Consider the following 25,589-nt stretch of genomic DNA (forward strand, 5'->3'; position numbering starts at 1 on the left):
AAACTCAATGGGTGTTGGTGTGGAACGCCCACTGCAACTCCTACTGCTCACCTCTTTCACGCTAAGCATTGCGTGAAAGTGGGCCTTATTTACAAGGCAGCGTTAAACCACAATAAGTGGCTTAACGCTGCCTTGTAAATAAGGCGAAGACCCTATCGCCACAGGAACATCGCAAAAAGTGACATTTCCATGGCGATAGGGACTTGTAAATATGCCCCTAAAATCCTTAGTAATTCGAGTATTTGTTTTGTGTGCACAAATGTGTTTATGTTTTTTTAAATTACTGTTTTAATGTTTGAAATTTAAATCCGACAAATTGCTTGGGGGTCTCCGGCTTCCAGTGGTGACTCAATGGGGGTCCTCAGGAGTCAAAAGTTTGGGAACCACTGCTTTAAAATCATTGGTTCTTTTCTTTCTCCTATTGCCTTAGAGAATAAACTTACTCCTTCAGCCAAACTGTGTGATGATCTTTCGGATTACTTTTTAAAGAAAATCTAAACAATTTAAGCTCAGTTTTCAAGTCAAAGCTCACTTAATAATCTTGATGCCTCAAACTTGCCTTCTGGTCCAATATTATCAGTATTTAATTCAATATCTCTTGAGGACTCAGCTAAAGTACTTGTCAAGTGCAAATCTGGGTCCTCCTTTCTAGATCAATGTCCCCCGACATCTTAAAGTTAGTCCCCACATCTGGTAATCGCATTTTAAATAATATCATGAATACTTCTTTGAAGTCCGCATCGGTTCCTAAGAGTTGGAAACAGCTATTTTGCTTCCATTATTAAAGAAGTCAAAATCTGATCCAAATATTCCAAGCAATTTCAGACCAATCTCACTTTTGCCGTCCATGGTGAAAATGCTGGAGAAATTAGTTAATAAACAACTCACCCATTACTTGGAATCCAATCATCCTTTGCATGGCTCTCAATCCAACTTCGTTCAGGTTCTAGTACTGAATCCGCCTTGCTAGAAATCTCAGAGTTTATTAAAGACAATCTCAATCAGAATTCCCCTGAGATAGTGGTCCTACTTGACCTATCTTCAGCGTTTGATATGGTCTCTCATTCAATTTTAATAAAATAAAAAGGCTCAGGTAAATTGGAATCCACGGTTGAGCCTTGACTTGGCTTAAATCATTTCTTGAAGACAGGAAGCAGGCTGTTTTTCTTACGCCTCATCCCTACAATCCAAAACCTCTTGAATACGGGGTCCCATAAGGCTCTCCACTGAGTCCCACTATGTTTAATATATATACCTGGAGCTGTTGGCGAATCTTGCTGAATCGTGGGGCTTGCGAGTGATCTCATATGCAGACGACACTCAACTTCTTCTGTCTTTTCAGGAGAATATTATGGAGGCACTGATTTCATAAAAACAGTGTCTAAAATCAGTAGTTGAGTGGATGAAGTTGTTGTCTGAAATTTAATTCTGACAGAACAGATATTTTTTTTTTTCAGGACAAAATGCTCTCCAGATTCCTGCAACTGGTGGCCGGCTGAGCTTGGGTCTCCTCCCACGCTCACCTCAACTGTAAGAAATATATATCAAATTTGACACTAATCTTTCTTTGTAACCTCAAATTAAGGAAATTTCCTCTTGCTGTTTTACAATGCTCAACTACTTAAAGAGAATTTTGCACTCAAAGGTTTTTTGTTCACACTATGGTAACCTCTAGACTGGAGTATGGGAACAGTTGGCATTTGGGCCTTCCGGCTTATCTGATCCAGTGCCTTCAGATTGTTCAAAATACAGCTGCTTGATAAATTTGAAAAGTTATTTTTAATTATCCGCTACACCTTCTTTCCCACAATTGAATTGGTTGACTGTAATCAACCACATTCAGTTTAAGGTGCTAACTTTTGCCTAAAGAGCATGAGTGCAGAAAGGACCCTTCTACGTAAGGAAGACATTTAAACTTTATCGCCAGGTCAGAACTCTGAGATCAAATAATTCCAAAACTGCTGCAAGTTCCTGTTGTCCGTAAAGTTTGAAGAGGGGAGTCATCGTTTGTTTATCTCACATCCAAACAATGGAATTCTCTCCCACTCAGTTTACGTTTGGCTCCCTTCAGAAGATATTTTCTAAAAAAATCTTAAAACTTTTCTTTTTGATTACATTTGTGTTACTTGTTTTTTTGTTTCTACTGGACAGTTTATTTGCTGCCATCCCCATGACGCTTTTCGGAAGCAGCTGTGCACTTTATAACTTGTACTGCATTGTTTTATAAAGGGTCTTATGGTTCTGTAAATAACAGAACAGTAGAATGGAACTTTTGGAGACCAATCACACTCTCTTGTTTATTGGCCAGAATGCTAGCTCCAAGGTATGGTAGCCATCTGATTATACATTTTCTATATGTAAGCTACACACTTATGGCAACATTTGCTTTTAATTTTTCTCTTTTGAAAAGAGGAAAATGAATAGGTATTTGGTGCGCAATGCTAAGCAGTTGGTTATTTTTTCAAGGCAGCCATAAATACAGTGCTGGCTATTTGAGTATCATTGGTGTGACTCCTAGTGCTGCCACTTCATTTACTATTATTTCAGGAATATACTATTTCTCTTTGTAAGTTTATATTTCAGTTCTATAGGGACCTTGTGGCCCGGTCTGATGTACGTTTGTACTCCAAAATGGAAATTGTTACCAACAGATATTAAATTGAATCATTCATTATGTTACATTTGTCTTTTTACTTGTAGGACTCTTTTTTAGACATTTTAGATTGTTCTGTCCTGATGATGGCCATTTTACTAGCAACATGCTTGCAGTGAAGTCAGCCATATTACATTTGAACCAGGGACAAAAGCCATCTTCTATTTATTGCTGTCATATTGACCTAATTTGGTGTACCTGTATTACAATTCAATGGTCACTTGTTAATATTTGTATGATTATTTTTGCTCACAAGCACTTATATTATAAACAATCACCATACAAATTACATAATAATTGTAATACATCTTTTAAACTGTACACACGTCAAAAGAGTGAAAATGCTTCAGCTCTAAGAAGGAAAAGATGGTCCTTAAGACGATCAAAACCCATGGATGTATAAATAAATCAAAAAAGAAACTATGTTTTCTATATATTATATACCCAGGTCCCATTTGGTATATTCGGATGACCTTGTTGTTTGCTATAATCCAGTTTCTTAAAGTGGCATTACCATTCATGGGTGAGCAAGTCAAATTCTCCATACAGCTGTCCCATTGTTATAGATTTAGGATTCAGAATGAAGTAATGCACTGCCTCATATGTGCCACCACTTATGGATGGCATACCCTTCAGGGATGTCATTGCAGCTGCCAGGATTTTATAGCACTGAAATGAAACAAAAATATAAGATGTTACACATTAGCATAAACTATAAAAGAGAATTATAGGAGATACAATGCAAAACCAATCAAGTAACTATACTGGATTTTAAAGGAAGCAGATGTAACCAGAGGCATATTTGAATATTCTTTACATATGATTTCTTTATTATTCACACATACTAATACAGTCCACATGTAGACTACAATGCTTTTGCAGTACATTTGTTCTTTGCTGCTGTTTTTGTTCCAAGGCCACAAAACACAAGCAATTTCAGGACCTGAATGAGGGTTTGGTGAATGTAGGATTTCTTCCAAAGAGTGGTTATCTCAAATGCTCTATTCAGAACGCATAGACAACTGACTATAAATATGGGGGAAGGGACATTGCAGCTTTTCGATAGATGTCCCACATCTGACAATTTTAAATCAGGCCATAGATTTGGCCCATGTTTTATTAGCTTTTGGGAATATTTTATATGTTGGTAAACCAATGTATAACAGTTCTCACTAAACTTGTTTTTGAATACACCATGAATGAATGTCTTGTTGGCACATCAATGAAAGCATGCATCTTTTTGATGCAGCCTAGCAAATAATAAAAGTGATATTGTTTTGTCACTCAGGGATTTGACAGTTAGGGCCTCTTTTAGAGTTTGATGGACTGAATACCATGTCAAAACGTGCTGGATGTCCGGTCTGCAAAATTACCATAGGGCATAATGTACTTATAATACAGTGGATGGGGCACCAAGCACATTTATGAAAGAGTATCCCATCCGCCGAACTCTAAATAAGGCCCTTGGTTCTTCATGAACAATGAGGGCAATTGTTTACCATGGAAGTTCTAGTAGTCTGCTTCGACATCATTTTCTTCAATGTGTAATTGAGTTATGTTTGTATACCTCCACAGGCCACTGCCATTCTGTACTACATCTTCTTTTTTTGTAAAAACATTTTTTATTGTCTTCTCAACAACACAACTCCCCAGGGCCCCCGAGGGTACCAACAGGTCACAAAAGAGTATCATATGAGTTCGACTACACAATTATACAATGACATAAATACTCTTCCCTTGTGGGCCCCCCCTCCCCTCCCACCCCCCCCCCCTCCACCCTTGTCAGTGTGCCCCCTACCCCTAGTCTTCCGATGGTAAGCCCTACTCCCGTAACATATTATTTGCAGGGGTGGTCTGTCCCAGCTCTACCAACTTAAGTGCGTTCCAGGAGCCCTCCCTGGCATGGGTCACCGTCCATCATCCCGAGCACCCTCCTAATCTCTCCGCGCTGGATCCCCATACTACAACATCTTCTTAACGTTGACACTCATTGCTGGATGCACATTTAAATATTCTGTCATCCGCTCAGACCAGAAATCAGATGTTTGTCAATTAGTGCACCCCATGCTATTAGTCAGTCAGTCAGTCAGTCAAAATTACTTTATTCGGTTCATAGCAAAAACCATAAAAGTACACTGAACATAAGACAATACAAACATTATAAAAACATTTAAAAAGGTATTACATACATGTTAAAAGATAATTTGATAAAAATTACTCACAAATCAGAAATTAATTACACTATGACCACGTGATTTTTTTCCTTAACCTCATTGAGATTACTAAGAAATTAGCTATGTTAAAAATCTCCCAAGGAAAACCCAACATCTGAAGATACAAAAGTGCTGGTTTAACCTGTCTGAATCCTTTATTTTTTATAAGGGGGATAATAATTTTTTTGCGAATTAAAGACAGGTGGCTACAAAAAAAGATAAAGTGCGTAGTGTCTTTGATAGAAAATCTATCACAGGAGCAGATCTCCAGATCCCTCTCCTTCGTCCACCCAGGAGAATCAGTAAGTAGAAGATGGAACTTGTTCATTCTGAACCTAATCAATAAAAAACGATGATGCATGTTGTTAACAATAAACAGGTACGGCTCTAAACTATTAGATGTAACAATCAACTGATGAGCCCTTACAGTGGGTTTAAGTAACTCCTTTTCTTCCCTTATTAGCATAGGCCTCTGTTTATGGGTATCTTTAGCCCATTTTAGGTCCCCCTTTAATATGTTACTAGGATAATCAAATATATCTGGCCGACCCAATTCCCTGGCTAAGTTCTTGATATAGTTCAACCAGGGAATAGTTTTACCATACTCTAGCGATAGGCAATCTTTTATGATCGCATGGTTCAACTCTAGTTCAGGGTTTAGCCAAATTGAAATCCATTTAAAAAATGGGGCTATAGCTATACGGTCCGCTAGATGGTCTATCCCACATTCTTGGTGGACAATATAGCCCGAGGTTGAACAGAGGAGGGATAATAAAGATTTTAAAAATGTGTCTTCTACGACCTGTAATTCTAAAGCGTTTTTAATTCCCCACAAATCAGCGCCGTACAATGCAATCGAGGTACATTTAGCTACATAGATGTTCAACATAGCTTGCATAGGTTTCACCCCCAATTTACGTCCAAACTCTAGGACAGCGAGTGTTGCCCTTGCAAAAGCATTACGTTTAGCTGCTAGTTGTGGGGCCCAAGTAGACTTATCATCAAAGATGACCCCCAAGTAAGGGAATCTGGTAACCCGGGATAGAACATGGCCTTCACAAAACATAGTCTTTACTTTCTTTGGTTTAGAACCCACGATCATCACATGGGATTTGGAAAACTTCACGCCAAGATCAAGTGCAATCATAAATTTTGCAAAGGAATCTAAAAGATTTTGGAGCCCTACTGCTGTTCGTGCTAAAAGGGCGGCATCATCTGCATATAATAATGCCGGGATGAGGTATTTACCCGCCCTAGGGATATCCTTGCATGACTCAGTTAATACAGAGCCCAAATCATTAATATAAAGTGTAAAAAGCAGGGGGGCTAAAATACAACCTTGCCTAACGCCATTAGTGATTCCGATCTTATCCGTGCAGTTACCAAGGCGATCATATCTGACAGTGGCAGTGAGATCTCTATGTAGATCCGCAAGGAAATACACAATATTTGCATCTATGCCACATTTAAGGAGTAGCCCCCATAGTTTCGAACGATTTACTCGATCGAACGCCGAGGACAAATCCATGAATGCTAGATATAACGTCCCTTTTTTAGCAATGGTATATTTACCTATTAAAAGGTGGAGGTTCAGGCTTTGGTCTATGGTCCCGCGACCCTTACGGAACCCATATTGTAGGCACGAAAGGGTATCCGTATCTTCTAGCCAGTCTGTTAGTCTGCCCAGGACCACACGCCCCAGAACCTTCACTGCTGAATCAATAAGGGAGATAGGCCGATAACAGCTAGGATCCCCCCTGTTACCTTTCTTAAAAATAGGAATGATCACAGATTCGGACCAAGTGTCCGGAATTCCTGCGATACATACCCTATTAAAAACATTTGTTAATACTATGGACCAAGTCTCAAGATCAGATTTAAAGAGGTCCGCTGGGACACCATCGGGACCTGGAGCCTTGTTGCTTGTCATTTTCCCAATGGCCTCAGCCACCTCTGTCTTAGAGACTAATAAAGTATATGGGTTCACAATAGGGGAAGAAATACTCGGATCCCCACAGGTGCCCATTTCATAGACTGATTTAAAATGAGAGTGCCATGATTGTTTCCCAATACCGCAATCTAGTTGGTCATTGCATGTGTCACGAAAGAAGGGTTTGTTTACCACTGACCAAAACTTGGCGCTATTTCTGAGAACATCCACGCAAGAGAGTTCTTCCCACGCGTCCTCCCTAATCTTCTTTTTCCTAATGTCCAGGATTTTATTATATTCTTTCCTCAGCCCAGCAACAATAACCCTATTCACTGGCTTGGACTTTAGGGCGGTTTTCAGCTTTCTATTTGCATTTGAGCAGTTTTTGTCAAACCACCCCAGCTCGGCCTTATCCTTATGTTTACCTGGGCAACTCAGGTCTGCAAGGATCTGTGAGCAGATTACAGAGTATGCCACCAGAACCTCATCATTCCCTGCATCAAAATCCAGGCACGTATTTAGCTCAGGTCCTACTTTACTTTTTAAATTATTGTAAAAATCGCCTGGAATAACTTTGTTCCATCTGATTCTGCGATCCTGATCTGTAGGACGGATATCAGATTTATCTACGCTAACTTGGGATTTAACAGGTTTTTTAAAGAGGTTCAAAATACTAAGGATCACGGGGTTATGGTCACTGAAATGGGTCCAAGTCGCCATGTAGCTGTTAATACTAACCCCAAAAACTGAGCTAACAAAAATATAATCAATAACTGAATTTTTCCCATTTCCTTTAAAAGTGGGTATATTATCATCTTCCATAAAAGGGAGTAGCAGACCGTGGTCTGCCAGTATGGTTTCCAGAAAATCACCCGCCACTATATGTTCGAAGTGAGCATCCCCTAACTCAGTCGGACCCAAGGGATCCGAGGAAGAGCACTTAAGAGAACAGCCATGAATATTAAAATCACCCATTATTACGGTGAGACAATTCTCACTATTATTTTTGTTGTTCTCCTTATGATTAACCAAAAAACAGTTTAACGCGGCCAGGTGATCAGTCGTGGCAACTCTATCATAGGAGTTGTAAAAATTAACAATTAAAATGTCAAATCCCTCGATCATTGAAATTTGGATTGCCAACCAATTTGGCGAGCCTGTTTCTAATTGAGTCAATGACCCGGGAATACTTGCCGAAATTAAAGTGACCAACCCACCCTTCGCCCTCCCCATACTAGTCGGGGTAGCAGATGCAAAAAAGATAACATGCCCATCAATACTCAGCGTGTCCTCTGTGTCCCATGTTTCTTGCAAGCCAATGACATCGCCCAGGCCGATTAGATCTCTCCAAGCAGGGTCATCTAATTTACTTTGTAGGCCTGCTATGTTCCAGGTGATCAGTTTAGATGAGGGACCCAATAATCCCTGATTCAGGTTTAGTCAAGTGGGGACATTATTTGGCGATATCACGGCTTCAGGGACAACAGTCCATATGTCAGGGGTAATACTTTGTTCGCGTGTTCCTAGTCACTCGTTTTCTTCCAAATTGGAAAAGACATCAAATCTATTCGAGACTGGGACAGCAAAATTATTAGGGCCAAGTCTATTGGGTTGGTCAAAAACCATCGGTCTAGTATAAAATGGGGGGTAGAAAAAACCCAAGGGGAGAACATTCACAAACTCTTTATGGATTCTCAATGACCCTGCCTGTCTCAGTATATCATTCACCAGCCCTGGGGATCTGAAACTTACAACTATGCAGTCTCCCTCCAGGTGTTTAGCAGTCTTGCCCACCCATGGAACCCTTCTAATCATCATAAAATGATTGTCAAGATGGTGGCCCAAGACCGTTTTATTTGACAAATAGTGGAGAGCCTTATTTTTCAGGGAGGTCCAATGTTCTTTTTTATCGGCCTCCAATTTAGGAACGTTAGCTAGGATTATAGTGTAAGGGCATGCCTCTACCGGTAAATGTAATGACAAATCCCCTCCACGTTGGGGTACTAAAGAATGTGCCCCCCCCCTTAATCTGTGTTTGCCCTTCCTTTCCATGTGTGTTTCCCAGTGTGTCTTTTAATGATGGGAGAATATTAGATCCCAAACTGTTAGTCACAGCGGGAAGAACTGGTTGTTGTAATGGAGTAATCATTGAATTCAACAAACTATCAACTGAGGCCGTAACTGTACTAAGTGTATCCCCTACCAAGGTACTTGGGCCTGTCTTGGGCACCTTGGTACTGAGGTGAGATTCAATAATACTAATACGGTCCTCAATGCGCTTCAAAGTATCCATTAAGGGCTGGGTGAATGATCTAAGGTGAGCATCCATAATTGAAACAAGGCTCGACATGAGTGACTCCCTACTCTTGTCCGTGCCTGAATTAAGGCAATCACACCTTCTCTCATCCGACTCCACTCTATCTATATGAGAAAAACTACTATTAGTTTGATCCAACCCTGAGGCGATAGTTTTAGTCCTTGGTTGTTTCGCCTGTTTCCGATTGCCCTCTGGATTTTTATTAGCCTTTCTTTTCCCCGTGACAATTTTCCCCCCTTTAATCAGCAAGTCGCTTTTAGCCCTAGACTGTCTGGTGTGTATGGCCACAGGTGAGGGGGCTGTGCTTTCTATGTGTAAGGGAGCAGTAGTTATCGGTTGACAATCTTCCACAATTGACCCATTGGGAATCACACGGGGATACAATGCAGCTGGAGGTGCACTAGAAGAGGGAGTATCTACCGAAGGTAGCGGAATATTTGGGTGTCCAGTGGGGTCAAGAGACAGTCGCCGTTCAACCAAGGCGATTTCATTAACTACAGCAGTTTCCGCCTGTTTTAAAAAATTGTCCAAAGTCCCCATGCCCGCTGCCCTTGTACTTGATTTAGAAGGCCCCTTCGTCATCTCAGATATGAGTATGTGATGACACTGCTTACAGTACTTTACAGGACTCACCCCAATTCCAGTAGATCCAGTAGATGTGACAAATGTAACACAATGTTAAGGGGTAGTCCCATCCCGACCTCCTTCGCCCTCTGACGGCCTCAGACGGCCCGCCCTTTGCCCGGGCTTAGCCCGGCGCAGCCCGCGCGCGTCCCGCGGAGCGGGGGAAGCGGATGGCTTTTAAGCGCCTCCGGGCGCGTGGATGACGTCGGTGGCCCAAGGGAGTCTGGGGGGCTGTAGTCTCCCCCCGCTCCGAACCGCGAGATGCTGTGGCGGCGGCGGGGGAGACACGCAGCCCAGAATAGCCGGGGGACAGCGACCTCAGGAGCGGCCAGCAGAGCGTCCGTCAACACCCCCAACAAGTAAGTATAATCCGCGTTTCAAGCTTTATTAGTCATTTAACTTATATGTGAAAGAATATACTCTTGCTAATAGGGCACCAAGTTCAACTATGGTTTTGGTTTTTTTTCAGCCCAATCACTCAATCATTTATATAGTGTCGCTGATCACCAAGGATGGTCTCAAGGCGCTGGAGAAGCTAGCTGCTGTGCAATGGCTTCTTCATTCAAACATCCAGGTCTTGAGTTCTATCCTGAATTGCTGGATCAAAGGTGCAGTCCTGAGGTGTAGGGGGAGGTCGTTCCAAGCCTTGGCCACCAGGTGTGAGAAGGAGCATCCAACACTGTGGGTTCAGCGGATCCAGGGGGTCTCTACGAGGAAGCGGGACGCTGATCATAGGTGTCTTGTCATTGGTGGCAAGTGAGGCGTTTGTTGATGTATTCAGGTCCTTCGTGTGTAGGGCTTTGTATGTGTGGGTCAGCATCTTGAACTGGCATCTCTTCTGGATTAGGGGCCAGTATAACTTATTGAGGTGGGGTGTGATGTGGGTCCTTCTGGAGAGGTCGAGGATGAGTATTGCCTCTACGTTTTGAATTGTCTTTAATCTCTTAAAGAGACAAGCGGTGGTTCTGAAGTAGAGTGTGTTTCCGTAGTCCAGTCTGCTGGTGATGAGGGCCTGGGAGACGGTCCTTATGCTGTTGACTCGGAGCAATCTTAGGATCTTGCGGAGCATGTGTAGGGTGTGGAAGAAGGCAGATGACACTGCGTGGACCTGTTCCTTCATAGACAGCTTGCTTTTAAGGATGATGCAGAGGTTGTGGGAGTGGTCTGTCTGAGTAGGGGGGTGGACAGAGTTCCATGACGAGGTGTTGTTCCCAAAGATGAGGACTTCCACAAACATTATTTTGGAATCACACCCTCTTTTCCCCACATAATCAAAGTAAAGACTACTTAGGAACTGTTGGCTATGTTCCTTCTTTGATAATGATTACACATCAGTGCATATTGAATGTCGCTGCATGTGTCTTGGGTGATTTTGGGGGTGTCCAATGTTGCTTCATCAGTGCTACATGCAAGCTGTTGGTACATATAATATAAAGCAATGTGGAAAGCACACAACATGCCTTACTCAGCTAGCAGGTTCAGAAAATGAGATTTTGTCACCTCCATAAAGCACTGATAAGCATAGTCTAGTATGAAGGGTGAACCTGTTAAGTATAGACAATTCTATGCACATGAACTTCTAGAGGACCCTAAGCCCTTTCATATGCATGCCATCAGTAGCATATGTCAGATTGACGAATGTTAGATACATCAAACCTTGATCTCCAGATACACAACATGACTACTGCTCAGCTGTGCAAGATCATATTGCACATCAGTAAGAGTGCTGGTATTTCCTATCAGTGTTGTAATCATGTGAGCAATAACTATAATAATAACACTTTGCTGTTGTGGCACTAAGAAAATCCGGTCTGTGGATTTTGTATCATGACAAATGCTCTTCTCATAAAGTGGTGCAATTAAGAGTTAGTTCCATCCAAGGGAATTATAGTTTGTGTAGCAAGAGAGGCGCATGCAACAAATATCTCCCATAAATTATCTAAAGAAAAATCTTCAGATGAAAGAGCAGGAATTTTTAATGTCATTGGTCATCTCTATTCATACGGTATCAAAGACCATTACTTATGGTTGAATGAATGAAATGTTGGTATTCTAGATTGGCAGAAGAAGAATAAAGTTAGATGCATACAGAAACATTGACTCTGATAGATACTTTAATTGAAATTGTATTCGCCATGCAGACCTATTGTCTTTGAAAAGTCACAGCTGCAGGTTGGGACTTATGACATTTTTTAATAACCTGTTATAGAGCTGGAATATTTAAAAGATAATGACTCAGCAATACAAATAGTATTCATTAGATTTTTCCCTCTGGCAAGTGGGTGCTACAATGCATGACTTGCAAAAACCAAAACAGCTGGTGCATTTCTGTGCTGCAGCTTCCTACTGCTGAGTTGTGCCTTCTCTAAATTTCTCCTGACCATTTCATTGTATCGCCTACTTTTGGCCCTATCTGTAAATGGATCTGGATGGTCCCAATATGTTCTGGTTAATAATAATATGCCCATTGCAGCCATTACCTGCTAGGTCTCACAGTTTATTTTCAACAATCCTTTATTTAATACAACTGAGAACAATACAATCCCCATTTTGACACTTCCCACCCATGGGACTTGACTGCTATTAGGAGTAACAAAATGCAACCATTTTACAAAACAAAATCAAAGAGTTGTCTTATGGATCAATATTAGTACATTCTAATTTTTCCCATCTAATATGTGAGGACTGGTTGTCTTTATAATTGGTTAGGGTGTAGCGTCTCTAGCAAAAAGTAGAAAGAAAGCAGCAGTTTAGTCACAATGTCTTTGAATAGACAGAATGTTGACACCTAGATGGTAATCTATGTGGTTGCATTTTTACCCAAGTGAAATCCCTACAGGAAGCAGTGCTCCCCTGTTTACAGAGGTAGGTATAACATCTTTATTATTATTTAGATACATGTCTATTTAACAATGTCCACACATTGACAATAAAACCCCGCAACCTACCCCCGCTACCCTCCCAAAGTCCCATTCATCAGCTTTCTAAAACATACGCATACACATGCATGTCAAGTCCCAACAAAAAAAACTGCCTGTTGTCAAGTTTGCGGTTTCAGTCCTCCTCCTATATAATCAACATAGTTCTGCCAGCACTAAGCAATAATGATTACTAACAATACTTCTAGCCCAAGCACATTTTTAAATATTTTGCTAACGTATAGGCCACATCAAAAAACCCCACCTTCGTGAGAAGTGCCAGTGTCTCATTGTAATGCCATATATTAGATTTTAAAAACAATGGTTTTAAAATCTGACACCGTAATCTATAAAAGTGTAAACATTCTAACAAGGGATGCACATTAAAATTTACCAAACACGTAAACCACATGTGCAGTTTTTACAGAAGCAAAAAGTACATTAAACTCATCCAATTTTAAAAATCATAAATTCAGCGCCACTCAAAAGTGTTATACTGGGGGCATGGCAAAGCGGCTAAATAAGGGTACATCCTACGATAATCCCAGGACTCCAACGTGTAACTTGCTGAGTGTTTTCTTGAAAGGTGGGACGCACCTCCCATACACTAAATACTTCCATCTTCAGTAATGACCCAACTTTCAGCAATCTAGAACTAACTGGCGCAGCCCACTTTGGATCACTTTTGATATTTATATAGCAAAGAGGCTAGACACCTACGGAACCTCTGAGGTCCAAAGTTTATACCAAAAACGAATAGTAGTTTTATAGGCTAAAAAGTTCCAAGCCAACAGATTTCCTTCCAGTCGTATTGCTGGGCACATTTTGCATTTGGGTGCACCAAGCAGTTTTTTCAGGCATTTACTCTCACACAACTCCCAACTTGCCTCTGTACCTATGATTAACAATTCAGCCTCAAGCAAACATAGAGTTGAAATCATTGCATTATAAACGGTAAATACCAGGGACAGAGATGGTCCTCCATATGTGTTTTTAAATTTGACTAGGCCACCTACAGTGGAAAGGGCACAAGCCTTCACCATTTCTTCTAGCAGGGCCCAATGTAATGTTACAATTAAACATCATTACTAAATATTTATATGAGGTTACCACCTCCACCGTATTGTTACCTAATACCCACTTATATGGTTTCCACGTTTTTCCAAAGTTAAATATTTTTGTTTTCTCTGTATTAACCTTTAGTTTATTAGCCACAGAATACAGATAAAACCTATCCAACTTCCTCTGGAGGCATACTTGTGTAAAATCTAAAATAGTCAAGTCATCCGTATAAAGGAGACACAAAATATGTCTGCCACTCATTTTCGCAAAAAAGATTTAGAATTACCGAGGACACAGGGTAAATCTGTGAGGAATAATGTGAGCAACATAGGAGAAAGGACACATCCCTGTCTTAGCCCATTGTCCAGCAGGATTCTAGAAGAAAGAGAGCCATTTAAGTCTAGTTCCACTTGAGATCAATTCTGATGGTGTAAGGGGGAGACCAAACCATATACTAAGAAAGTGGAATGCAAACTGCAAAGGAGAATGGGACTTGGACCAGAAGACGCACAAGCAACGAGGACACAAGGAACCACCCAAGTTAAGTACCACGGAACCCCATGAAGGCTGTGTGTATAGTGGAAACACAGCCGTGTGCCCAATGAAAGTCAATGGAGAAGTTGCAGTTTTATGGAAAAAGGACCCTTCCCAGACGACCCCGAAGAAACCCATTGGAGGACAGAAGGTTGGAGAGCCACCTCACCCACGGATGCCCCAGGAACCATGTTTCCTGCACCAGGGAAGATGGGTGCATATGGTTGAAAGGACGTCAGAACCAGTTGTTGACAACAATGGGAGACTTCGGAAGAAATACCTCCGGAGGAGTCCTTGAAGAAGTCCAGTGAATCGAAGAGTGAATTCTGGAAGTGAAGAACCTGCAAGCAGAGGGGACAGAGTCTATGCCACTCGGAGGTGACCAGGAGGCATTGAAGCACAATGCCCACCGATGTCCTGAGGTTCAAAAAGTGAAGGCAGTGAACTTGTTACTGCAGCTGTGAGGACCAGGCGACACTGAGGAAGACCAGGAGCCGTGCCAAGCTGTCCCACGTCGGATGCGGGTGACTAGGTGGTCGGTGTTTGGCAAGAGCACCAACAAGCCTTGGTAGCCGCAACTGGTGTAGTAAAAGAAGAAGGAGCAATGTTGGGATCAGCAAGGTCCAAGAGACTCATCAAGAGCTGGAGAGTCAGAGCAGGCCCGAGCAAATAGGGGAGCCTATTGAAGCAAAGGAAGACCCTCAAGAGGACCCACAGGCTGTAGGCACAGGAGTTGCGAAAGGACCTCATGCAGCTCACCCAAGATGGAGGTCGACGATGCGAGGACTGCAGGAAGAATGCTGTTCTTTGGAGGATGAGGTGCTGAAGACTGGAGTTTCTTGCAGCCTGGGGATCTCTGGAGTGTAGAGCCAACAGGCCTTGGCAAAAGCAATTTGACGCAGTACACAGGGGCCTGGTCCCAGCGTCCCCTGACAAGGGATACTGTCCTCAAAACTGCTGAGAAGACAGGGCAGGGCTCTAGGGAGATGCAGAACCACCACCTGTGTTTCTGAGCCTCTGGAAGTCCGTTGGATGACAGGAGCAGCAGACCGGTCAGCTTTGTTGCGGTGCCTGTGAATCCAGGGAATGACTCCCTAACTTGATTTCTTTGGGTGTCCTTGATGCCCATGGGTCTTTGGGAGAACGTGCATGAAGCACAGACACAGACGACGTAGAAGGCTCGAAGAACAGCGAGACCAAGAGCAGCAGGAGTCTTCTCAGTTGCAGTCTCAGTTTCAGTCAAAGTCCAACAAAGTCCAAGTGTCCAGATGGTTGAAGAGTGGCGTAGTTTCAGGCTTGAGTCTGGTCCCACAATGAATCTGAGGACCCACCCACAGGGGAGACCTTAAATACTCTAAGGAAAGGGTTGGAACCGCTCGGGAATCCCTCCCAGAGGAGGGGCTCTACAGAGGGGTGGATTCTCCCCTGTCATTTGTCCAGTTTTGCACCAGATCAGGACCTAAGGGTTCCGGACCTGGCTCAAAATGGAGTATACATGGAGGGCACCATCTGTGCCCTTCAAAGCAGGTGGTGCTGGCAATACACTAAGCCATGTCTGGTAGGTGGCCACACCTTCCTGTGAAAGTAAACCTACTGTTCTACCTTCCCCTGCTCGAGTCTGGCTCAGCAGCAGGAGGGCAGAATCGTGTCTGTGGTCGGAAGCAGCACTAGCTACCTGGCAGACCCTGAAAGGTTGTTACCGGTACCAGTACTGGTACCCCTGTACAATGCATCATACTTCCAACACCGGAATCGTTTTTGGGGTATGATTCCTACATGTTTGATACCAAACATGACTGGGTTTGATGCAACCATTATATAGTTAGACATCTTGTAATGACTGATGTCCACTATATGTCTTAAAATGGCTGACCGCACTTACAAAGCCTGGAGAATCGACTACGGGTTTATTAGGTGTGTCCTGCTCATGCAGAGGCACCCTCACAAGTATAACCAAGCACCCAGCCAGCAGGACTAAAGGGATCACCAGAGGGGTGACTTATAGGTTTTAAGCGCAGTAACCTCAGATACAAGGAAACTTATATCTGTCGTGAGGGGTGCAAGCACCGTCTCACACAGGCTGCAATGGCATGCCTTAGTCACATTGTGAGTGGTCTCTAATGGGTGGCACAATTCATGCTGCAGCCCATGGGAGACCCATGGTATACCTATGCCCTGTGTACCTCAGTACGATATTCTAGGTACTTACAAGGGTACACCAGTAGCCAATTATGGAGGTACCAAAGTACTTACCAGAATCATTTTATGAAAGAGAACACAATTGTTCCTGATCAGCAGAATCCCAGCAGGCTAGATCAAAAACACACTGACACAAGGCAAAAAGTGGGGTAACCATGGAAGTAGATCCTACTTTCCTAAAAGCAGTTTAAAAGACCAATGGATGAAGAGCAATGACCTAAACTACTCTATTGTCAGTTTGCAAGACCCATTTGAGCACAAGAGACTGAAAACCTGCAGGAGACCGCAAACAGGTCAGTGGAAAATATGGACTTGCTCCAAAAACTACATTTCCATCCACAACCCCAGCCACTGGAGAACTACCAGAAGCAGGCACACTTGTGAGTGGGTAGTGGCAAAACAAGTATTTCAATCCAACCTCTAAAGAGTTCCCTTGTCTGGCAAGAGATGTGGCTCTTCTCATTTTGCTATAGTTTGCACTCAGCTTGTTCAACATTTCATCTTTGTTGTCGACCCTTCACCTTTGTTATTTTCTGGCTCATTTCGTCCCCTTTAGTCCTCTGGTTCTCTTACCATTTGTTGGTGAATCCTGCTCTGTTACCTTCTTAGCAGTTTGTCTCTGTGTCTAAACCTCCTCTCTGCGTGAAGTTCCATCTTCAGCTCCTGAGTGGGGTCTGCGGTACACCAGAAGCTAGTTACAGAGTCCCGTCTGCATGTATCTGGTAACCCTGGGTGTAGTTTGCGTAGTAGCGCTACGCGAAGTGCACTTCGCACTACGCAAGCTACTCGAGCTGCGGAGTGTGGTAGGGAAAGTGCTGTTCGCAATGATTGCACAGTGCCGGATGCTTGTCCGTACTGTGCAATCATTGCAAACAGCATCTTGCACAGTGCAAGCGGTCGTTTTCTGCCTCTCGAGTAGCTTTGTACTCGAGCGGCAGCTTTCTCAACGCTGACTGGTAGTTTCTCATCGCGAGCGGTTGCGAGCATACGCGACCACTCGCAATGAGAAACCTGACCTCCCCGCGTTGAGAATCTCGCCGGGAGGTTTATTTTCCATGCTCGCGATCGGCAACTTGACGTTGCTGATCGCGAACTAGGAACAAGTCTCACCGGGATGTCATTTTGCTCACTCACGGGCGCCAACTTGACGTTGAGGACCGCGAGCAAGCAAAAAATGCCCGCTACGCGTTTTTGCACTGTACTATGTGCAATTCGCGTAGCGCAAACTATGCACACTACGCAAGCGTAGCGTAGTACTACGCCCAGGGTTAGTATCTGGAAAGTCCAGCAACTTATTACCCTCTTATTTAATATACGTTCTCTATTGAGACACTCTTAGTACTTGTGTTCTCTCATCCTTAGATGGAGACTTTGAGATTCTAAACTGTGTCCTATGATAATTTGCCTCTCAAATGCATTCCGGAATTTCTACACACTAGCCTGCAGGAGTGTGTCTTTCCTTCTCCCTCCATAACCTCTTTTTCCTTAGTCTGGATCTTCTTTTACATCCTTGGTCCATTGTAAGGGGTGAAGTCAACCTACAGGGGGAGACTGAGGGATTGGACTTGGCATCCACCCTCGTGGAACACTGTGTTCATAACACGTATACATATGCATATTATATTATTCATTTGTTTAAGAAACAATAGTCTGGAGAGACAGATAAAACTGTCTCAAAGGTCAGACTTAACAGAGCCCCAGCAGTCCAGGGGGGAGAATTCACTGAACTGCTATCTTCAAAGAAGATATTGAAATAAACAAAGAACAAAATATTTATGATGAGTACAGTTTGTGATTGGCTGTGGCAAAGAGGTATGATTAGAATGAGTGGATGTGGGCTAAAGGCTAGGGCGGTCGACCTCAAAGCTGGGGAACCGGGTTTGAGTCTCTGCAGAGATTCTGGGCATATCACTTAATCTCCCTGTACAAAAATGAATGTGTCCGTGTATAATGCAACTGGTGCTCATGTAAAATACTCTGATACCTTTGAGTCTAGTTTGCGTTGTATAAAACCCCCCTAAAAAATGTCTTTCTACTCTTAAGGCCTGTTTCATCGCATGTGGCTAAAACAACACAAGTACACCAGTGAAGGTTAAAAAAACTCTAAAGTATATACAATTATTTTACTTACCTGTGTTTTTCCTGAACCTGTTGGTCCTACCAGCATGAGGCCATGACGTACAACTGTTGTTTCATATAACTGGATACACTTAGTAACAAAACCTAAAAAGTATAATGAGTAAATGAATTAAGTTAAGGTATGAAATTTATAGAATGGATATAAAAAGTACCATGATATCTCTTCTTTCTTTTGCCATGACAAAGAAGGGAATTACATTGATGAACAAGTTACTTGCCTTTGGTAACGCTCTTCCTGGTATAGACTCCATCTAGCCGCATATTACTCACCTTTTGAATATTTCCCAGGCGTTAGACTGGATGTGGAAACGTTTCAGAAGTAGCTCTGCACAGAGGTAGGTGGAACTGTGCACCTCCGCAGTGATGCTGTTCCCCTCTGGAAAGGATGTGCAGAGTCCATATAGGTGCCATTCTCCCAAGCTGATGTTAGTTGTTTACAAGAGTTTCCACATTCCTAGACACAGTGCCCCAAAAGAAAATTGGTGTGCACAGATTCCTAGAATTGGGATCTTATTAGTGAATAAAGTCCAAACACAGAACAGGAACAGGAAGGATGGGAGATCTACTAGAAAGAGGGATACCAAGGTAAGTAACATGTTCTTCTGATAGAGACTTCTAACCACAGGTTCCCCACCTTTTGAATAGACACCAAACCAATACCTATTTGAAGGTGAGTCTGTTGAAGGACTTAAACCACAAAGTCCTGCAGGACCAAGTGGAAAAATGCCCTTTTCAGCAAACCTGACTGCACAGACAATAGTGTTTTGTGAACATATGGAGGGATACCTACATAGCTGCTAGTAAATGTCCAGGACAGGGACTCTGTGTGTCAATGCAATGGTAGCAGCTTTGGCTCTGGTAGAATGAGGATGCAGTACTTCCAGATGCAGCTTTTTAGCAAGTGCATAAGGGACCTTATTCCAGAGCATAATTCAGTGGGGGACGATTCTCTTTAGCACAGCCTTGCCATTTTTCAATCATGTCCACCCGGTGCTCTTTGGAACACTCGATGTAAAAGCTCACTGGTCACTTGGATCTCTCTTCCTGAGAAGGGAGAGAAGCAGCATAGAATGCTGTAAAGATGCCCGTATGACCAATGTGTATTGGCACAACTTTAGGCAAGAAAGATGCCTGTGTCCATAATTAGCTTGTCTGAGAAGAAAGTGGTGTATGGCAGGTTGACACAGAGAGCTTGAAAATCACTGATGTGACACAGTAATATTACGGCAGTGAGGAACACTGTTTTGAGGGTGAGAAGCCAAAAGGAACAACTGTGAAACGGCTTGTGCACATCAGAAATAGAAGGACCAAGTTAAGATCCCAGAGTGGCATGACAAAAGGGAGAGCCTGCTAGGCTAGGGATAAAACAAATAACATGCCAGATAACCTTGCCTTGAGGGAGTCTATCTGCTGAGTATCGCACCAAGTCACAAAATTGTTCCAACCACATGCGTATACAATTTTTGTTCAGGGACGCCCGGCTGCGAGATGACATCAATCACCTCTGGAGTAAGATCAAAGGTGTTCAGCTGTTGCAGCTCAATCTCCAAGCATGAAGGTGGAGATTGAGAGGGCCCGTGTGAGGAACCCTGTCAAGTTGCTGTAACACCAGGTCCTCCTAAATAGGCAGCCTGATCGGAGGGCAGGTGCTCTATCCCAGGAGTTCTGGATACCATACCCTTGGTTCCAAATCCAGAGCCCCCAGAATGATTTATGCTCCATAGGTCTTGAACTTGAATAGTCGAGGCAGAAGTGTTATTGGTGTAAGGGCATACAGTGGTCCAGAGGTCCATCCAAGGCAGAACTCATCTCTGACTGGGAGATACCTTGGAAAGGCCAACAGAGACACGTGCTGGCAAAGCGCATTCTCGGCGGTGACGAACAGATCGAGCCAAGATTTTCCCCATTCGCAGAAGAGAACTTGTGCGACCTCGGAGTGTAATTGCCGCTTGTGATTCGCTAGGCACCGACGGTTGAGCTCATTTGCCCTGACATTCAATGATCCTGACAGGTGGCACGCCACCAGGAAACTTTATTGGTGGTTCAGCCATTTCCGGAGGCGCAGGGCCTCTTCGTACAAGGTCTGTGACCCACCCTGCCTTGATTGCTGCAATACCACATGGTGGTATTGTCTGTGAGCAGTAGTACCAGTGTCCCCTTGATGGCTGGAATGAAGGCTTTCAATGGCAAGCGGCTGGCCCTCAGTTCCAGAAGGTTGATATGAATATGGGATTCTGCCGGAGACCACAGGCATCTGTTCACCACCTCTCCCAGATAGCCACTCCAACCCAAAAGCAATGAATCGGTCACCACTTTCAGCTCTGAGTGGGCAAGGGAGGCGGGTCTGCTACTGACCCAATCGCGGTCCAGTACTAGCACTGCAGATCTGTTGCAGTCTCCTCTGAAATCTAAACGTGGTTGGAGATGTCCCCTTGATTTTGGGTCCACTGAGACTTCAGATCCCACTGCAGAGCTCACTTATGTCACCTGCTGTGCTCGACCAGGAGACCATTAGTTCTAGCAGCCTCATAGTCAAAGTCACTGAAATAAAGGACAGAGGATGAAAGATTGGAATCACAGCATAAATGACCTAGACTCTCTTCTCTGGGGAAAGCCACAAAACAGGACTATGTCCAGAATGATGAAAGGGAGCATCTGAGAAGGATGTGACTATGGCTAGTTGATTGTGAACCACAAAGATAACAGGAGGATCTCAGTAGACTGGGGTGAAATTAGAGTCAACAGCCAGTCATTGATGTAGAGGAAGACTGGCACCCCTTGACCTCCAAAGATGTTCTACCACCACCACCATCATTTTTGTCCTTGGGGCACCAGTGAGACCAAAGAGGATCACAGCAAACTGAAAATGTTCTGCCTCAACACGAACCACAGGTAGTGCTGATGGGCCTGCAGGACGGGTGTATGGAAACAGGCGTCCTGCAGGTCCAAGGCCACAATCCAGTCCCTAGGGTTGATGGCAGACAAGACCTCGGCTAGCATGAGCATTTTGAATTTCTCCTTGCAGAGAAAGGTGCAGGTCTAAAACAGGATGAAAGCCTCTGTCCTTTTTGGGAACTAGAAATTAGCGGGAATAAAAAACACTTCATAGTTCTGGTGCTGGCACTCTTTTGTTAGCCCCTAAATAGGATGAAGGCATCCATCCTTATTGGGCACCATAAGGTAGCAAGATTAAAAAACACTTCTTAGTTCTGATGCCAGCACCCTTTTGTTGGGTTTGCACTTCCTGCCGCAAAACAGAGAGATGGTCCTCTGTCAGTCGCTGGGAGGATGGTGGAAGGTGCAGTGGTGTGGATAGGAAGGGTTGGGCATAGCCCTTCCGAACAATCTGCAGGACACACCTAACCAGTGTAATGGACTGCCAGCCCAGCAACAATCATCAAATCTGCCTCCTGTGATCTGCTTAGGGCACTCGAAAGGGGTTTGGCAGGTGGGGCTGCAGGGTTGGTGGACTAGATGGTTTATGAACTTGACAGAGGGGGCATGGGCAACACATCTCAACAGCTAAGTGCTGGGCGCCTTGTGGAGGTTTAAATGACTGGTGGTATGGGGCGCCTCTGCAGAAGTCATCAAAGGAGCGCTACAGCTGATGCGGGTGGCAAGGTGCATGGGAGAGAGCATGCCTTGGCACTGCTCTTCTTGAACTGCTTGAGAGTGGAGTCTGTCATCCTCAAGCAGGCGAGTCCCATTGAACGGCATGTTGATTATAGACGACTGAACATCGCTTGAAATACTGGTGGACCGCAGCCAAGTGCGGTTGCGAATGGCAACACTGGTGTCAATGGCCCGTCCAATGGAATCAGTGGTGTACCAGCCACAACGAATTGTGAACTTGGCCGTGTCAAAACCATCCTGTATGGTCTGGGAAAATCTTCATGGACCCCTGGGAAGGCTTGATCCACCGAATCCCAAAGGGAGTGGGAATAGCATTCCAGCAGGCTGCTTGCATTCACTGATCAAAGCACAAGGCTGGTGGAGTAGAAGATGCCTTTCCTGAACATCTCTAACTTTTTTACTTCTGATCAGGGGGAATATAAGGTAAAATGTTAGTGTTAGCTTTCCTGCAGATGCCTGCATCATCAAGCTTTCAAGAGAAGGGTGCTGAGATAAAAACCCCGGGTTGGCTCGGGCCGGGCAGGGATCTCATGCAATATGACAGTTGACTAGGGGGCCAGAACAAAATAGGCCCATGCTCCCAACAATATATCCGTAAGGGCCTTCTTAAAAGGCAAGAGTGACTGAGTGGATGTTTGACCCTGGCTGAAGGACTCTGTAAGAACATTGGTCTTGACCTCCAAGATGGGGTGCTGGAAGTTAAGAAATGTGGGTGATCTATGCATTAACATGGCAAAAGAAGCATTCTCCTTAGTGGAAGGACCAGGTGATGACAGGAGCTCTGATTCAGCGTATTTATCATGGCCACTGGCGTACTGCAGGCTCTTATATCAATTCTCCTCCTGATAAGGTTGATCAATTTCATTACCAGCATCATAATCATTGACCAAATCTGCGCCACACAGGAAATGTAGGGTGTGCATACGTCTTGGTCGAGGCAGATCTAGAGGAGGTAGAAGACCTCTATGGCAAACGAGCGCACTCTCGGCCAAGGCTGAACAGGAACTAACTTGGTGTCAGAGACGATAAATGGGGCCTTGTCTTTCGGCATCGATGGAGTCTGCATCAGTATCGAATTACTGAGAACCAGCTAGCATTGAGGCGCCCGGAGGCGGAGTGGAGATTGGAGCTGGAGGCCGCCCTGTAGGGGGCTCTGAGGGTCTAGCTGGTGCCGAGGATGAACCCACTGGCCATAATCCAGGTGGAGATCCTCTCAGCTCATTGGGACCTGCAGGCACACCAGAGAATCGGAAAGGATTCAAAGAGTCAGAGCATGGCCTCACAGAACTCTTTGATCTGTTAGGAGTAGCAGACAGCCCCGGAAACTCAGATTATTCTAAAACAAGTTGCAGGAGTGGCTTTATAGTCAAATTACTTCAGGAGGAAATGGAGATATGTGGCACCACCACAGTGACTTTTTAGCGGAGTGTGAGTGGCGGGAAGGAGCCAAATTCCACTTTGGGGTATGGTGTTTTTCTTTGATTCATCTGAAGACTTTGAACGAGATGAAGGGAGATCTCCAAGACGCTCCTTCGACTTCTGTATCTTGAACAGAATGAGGTCTGAACTTTCGACTGGGACCGGTCTTGCTGTAGAGTCTTCCAGTACTTCGCAATACGGTTTGCCTCATGGTAGAGTATGGCCTTCGGGCTGATCTACGCACAAACGCTGTAGACCTTTGAATCGTGGGTCCACCTCATTCACCATAAACAATTCTGACGAGGATCTGTTAAATACAGTTGTTTGCGACAGTCTTACACTGTTTAAAACCTGTCTTTTTGGAAGATGACAATTTCCTCGCAACTTGTAAAACAATTTTTGATTTAGGTAAGGGTCTCATAGATACGAGAAGCAGCTACAGATCTGCATTTGGTGGTGTGGAAAGAAAGGAACTGAGTCAGCACGTGGGGCGTATACAGTCTCCACACATCGTTTACAAAAAGGAACAGCATCTGTGTGAAGCAGCACAGCTCCAATTACCATCGAGCAGAGGTACTGCTGAAAAGTTTACGGATACAGATTGAAGACTTGGGAAAATTCTAAATGTGAGTAATATGTGGCTCGAAGTCTCTATCAGAACACTGACTTTACATAAAGCATCCTTACACTTAAGAGCTGAATTATAAACATTTTAACCGATGGGAACCAAAACACAGTAGACCAGATGAAGTGAGGTAGAGAAAAGAAACCAATTGTCATACTGAGAAGATAGTGTCTTGTAATACAACTGGCAAAACACCAGAACCTGAAACGTTTGCAAGCATTTTAAGCAGGTTGTGTTGTTCAGATTACAGAAATCCATGAACACTGGTACTGTTATTGCCATCTGAGAAATATCTCAGATACCAATATGTAGTGCAGTATCTCATTCATCCGTGGTGGCACTAATAAAATTAAGATATTTAAATGTAGATGTAATTGTCCAATATTTGACATCTTTTATAGATTCCCATGCGTTTTTGAACATTCCACAAAATCAGACAGAGGATCATCTGTAAAAAACAGTACACTTGCAGATAATACTGCTTTATTTTCTAAAAAACTTGATTCTAGTCTTTTTAAGAATCAAGAGGGCTTATTTGTTTCCTTTTGCCCTTGCCCTGCAGACCAAATACCTCCACCCAAACCACAATCCTAGCTATGCTGAGACCAAGTGCAAATAATGTAGTTCAGCTTACAGGATGTAGGTTGGTTTGCATGTAAATCTATGAAAGATACCAATAGGGCAGGGTGGCTAAGACACAAATGATGATCCCATTTCATGCTATAATGTGCTGCATACGAGGCCCTTCTTTGCAGAGTCACCTCTTTCACTTAATTATGCCTATCTTGTGCTTTAGTTGCTCTCTTTTGCCTTAGGTTGGAGGGGAGTTCGCCAGAAAGAGCATCACTGGCTGTCAAAGGAGCTTTGGGTCTCAAAGGCATATCCATTAGCGTCACACCCACTTATTCCGTAGCAAGACATCGAAACCCTCAATGGCGTTGCTATAGATATAGAATGTGTTTGTAGGAAAGTGGAGCATTATTGGTGTGGGAGTTAGTCCTCACCATATAATACTATCACAATACCCCAAAGATGGTCCATGGAATCACACTAGTAAATCCTTAGCTCAGTTCTGGTAGAGTGGCAAAGAGCAGTCAGTCTTTACTAGAGAAATACGTGTTAAGCATTTCAGAGTTGAAACATGGACAATAAGTAATTGACACAACTCAAGAGAAATCCAAGACTAATTTATAAAAAACAAAATTGTTTTTATCATAATTTAGAAACCACAATGAACGGAATAGTATAATTATAGATTTTAGAAGTAACAGAAAATCTACGCAAAATAATGCAAGAAAAATGTAACATTGTGGTCAATGAGAA

The 25,589-nt window shown here is 43.5% G+C and overlaps 1 protein-coding gene across 1 annotated transcript in view; it reads right to left on the reverse strand.

Annotated features, from left to right (window-relative positions):
• The window catches only part of DNAH1 (dynein axonemal heavy chain 1), a 1,256,292-nt gene that overhangs the window by 564,337 nt on the left and 666,366 nt on the right, over window positions 1-25,589 (reverse strand). The window contains exons 35-36 of the mRNA XM_085624793.1: window positions 18,582-18,673; window positions 3,168-3,322 (exon numbers count right to left, since the gene is read on the reverse strand). Coding sequence (XP_085480919.1) covers window positions 3,168-3,322; window positions 18,582-18,673 — 247 coding nt within the window. The remainder of the gene's footprint in view (window positions 1-3,167; window positions 3,323-18,581; window positions 18,674-25,589) is intronic.

This window comes from Triturus cristatus, chromosome 9, assembly GCF_964204655.1.
Source record: "Triturus cristatus chromosome 9, aTriCri1.1, whole genome shotgun sequence".
Taxonomy (NCBI): domain Eukaryota; kingdom Metazoa; phylum Chordata; class Amphibia; order Caudata; family Salamandridae; genus Triturus; species Triturus cristatus.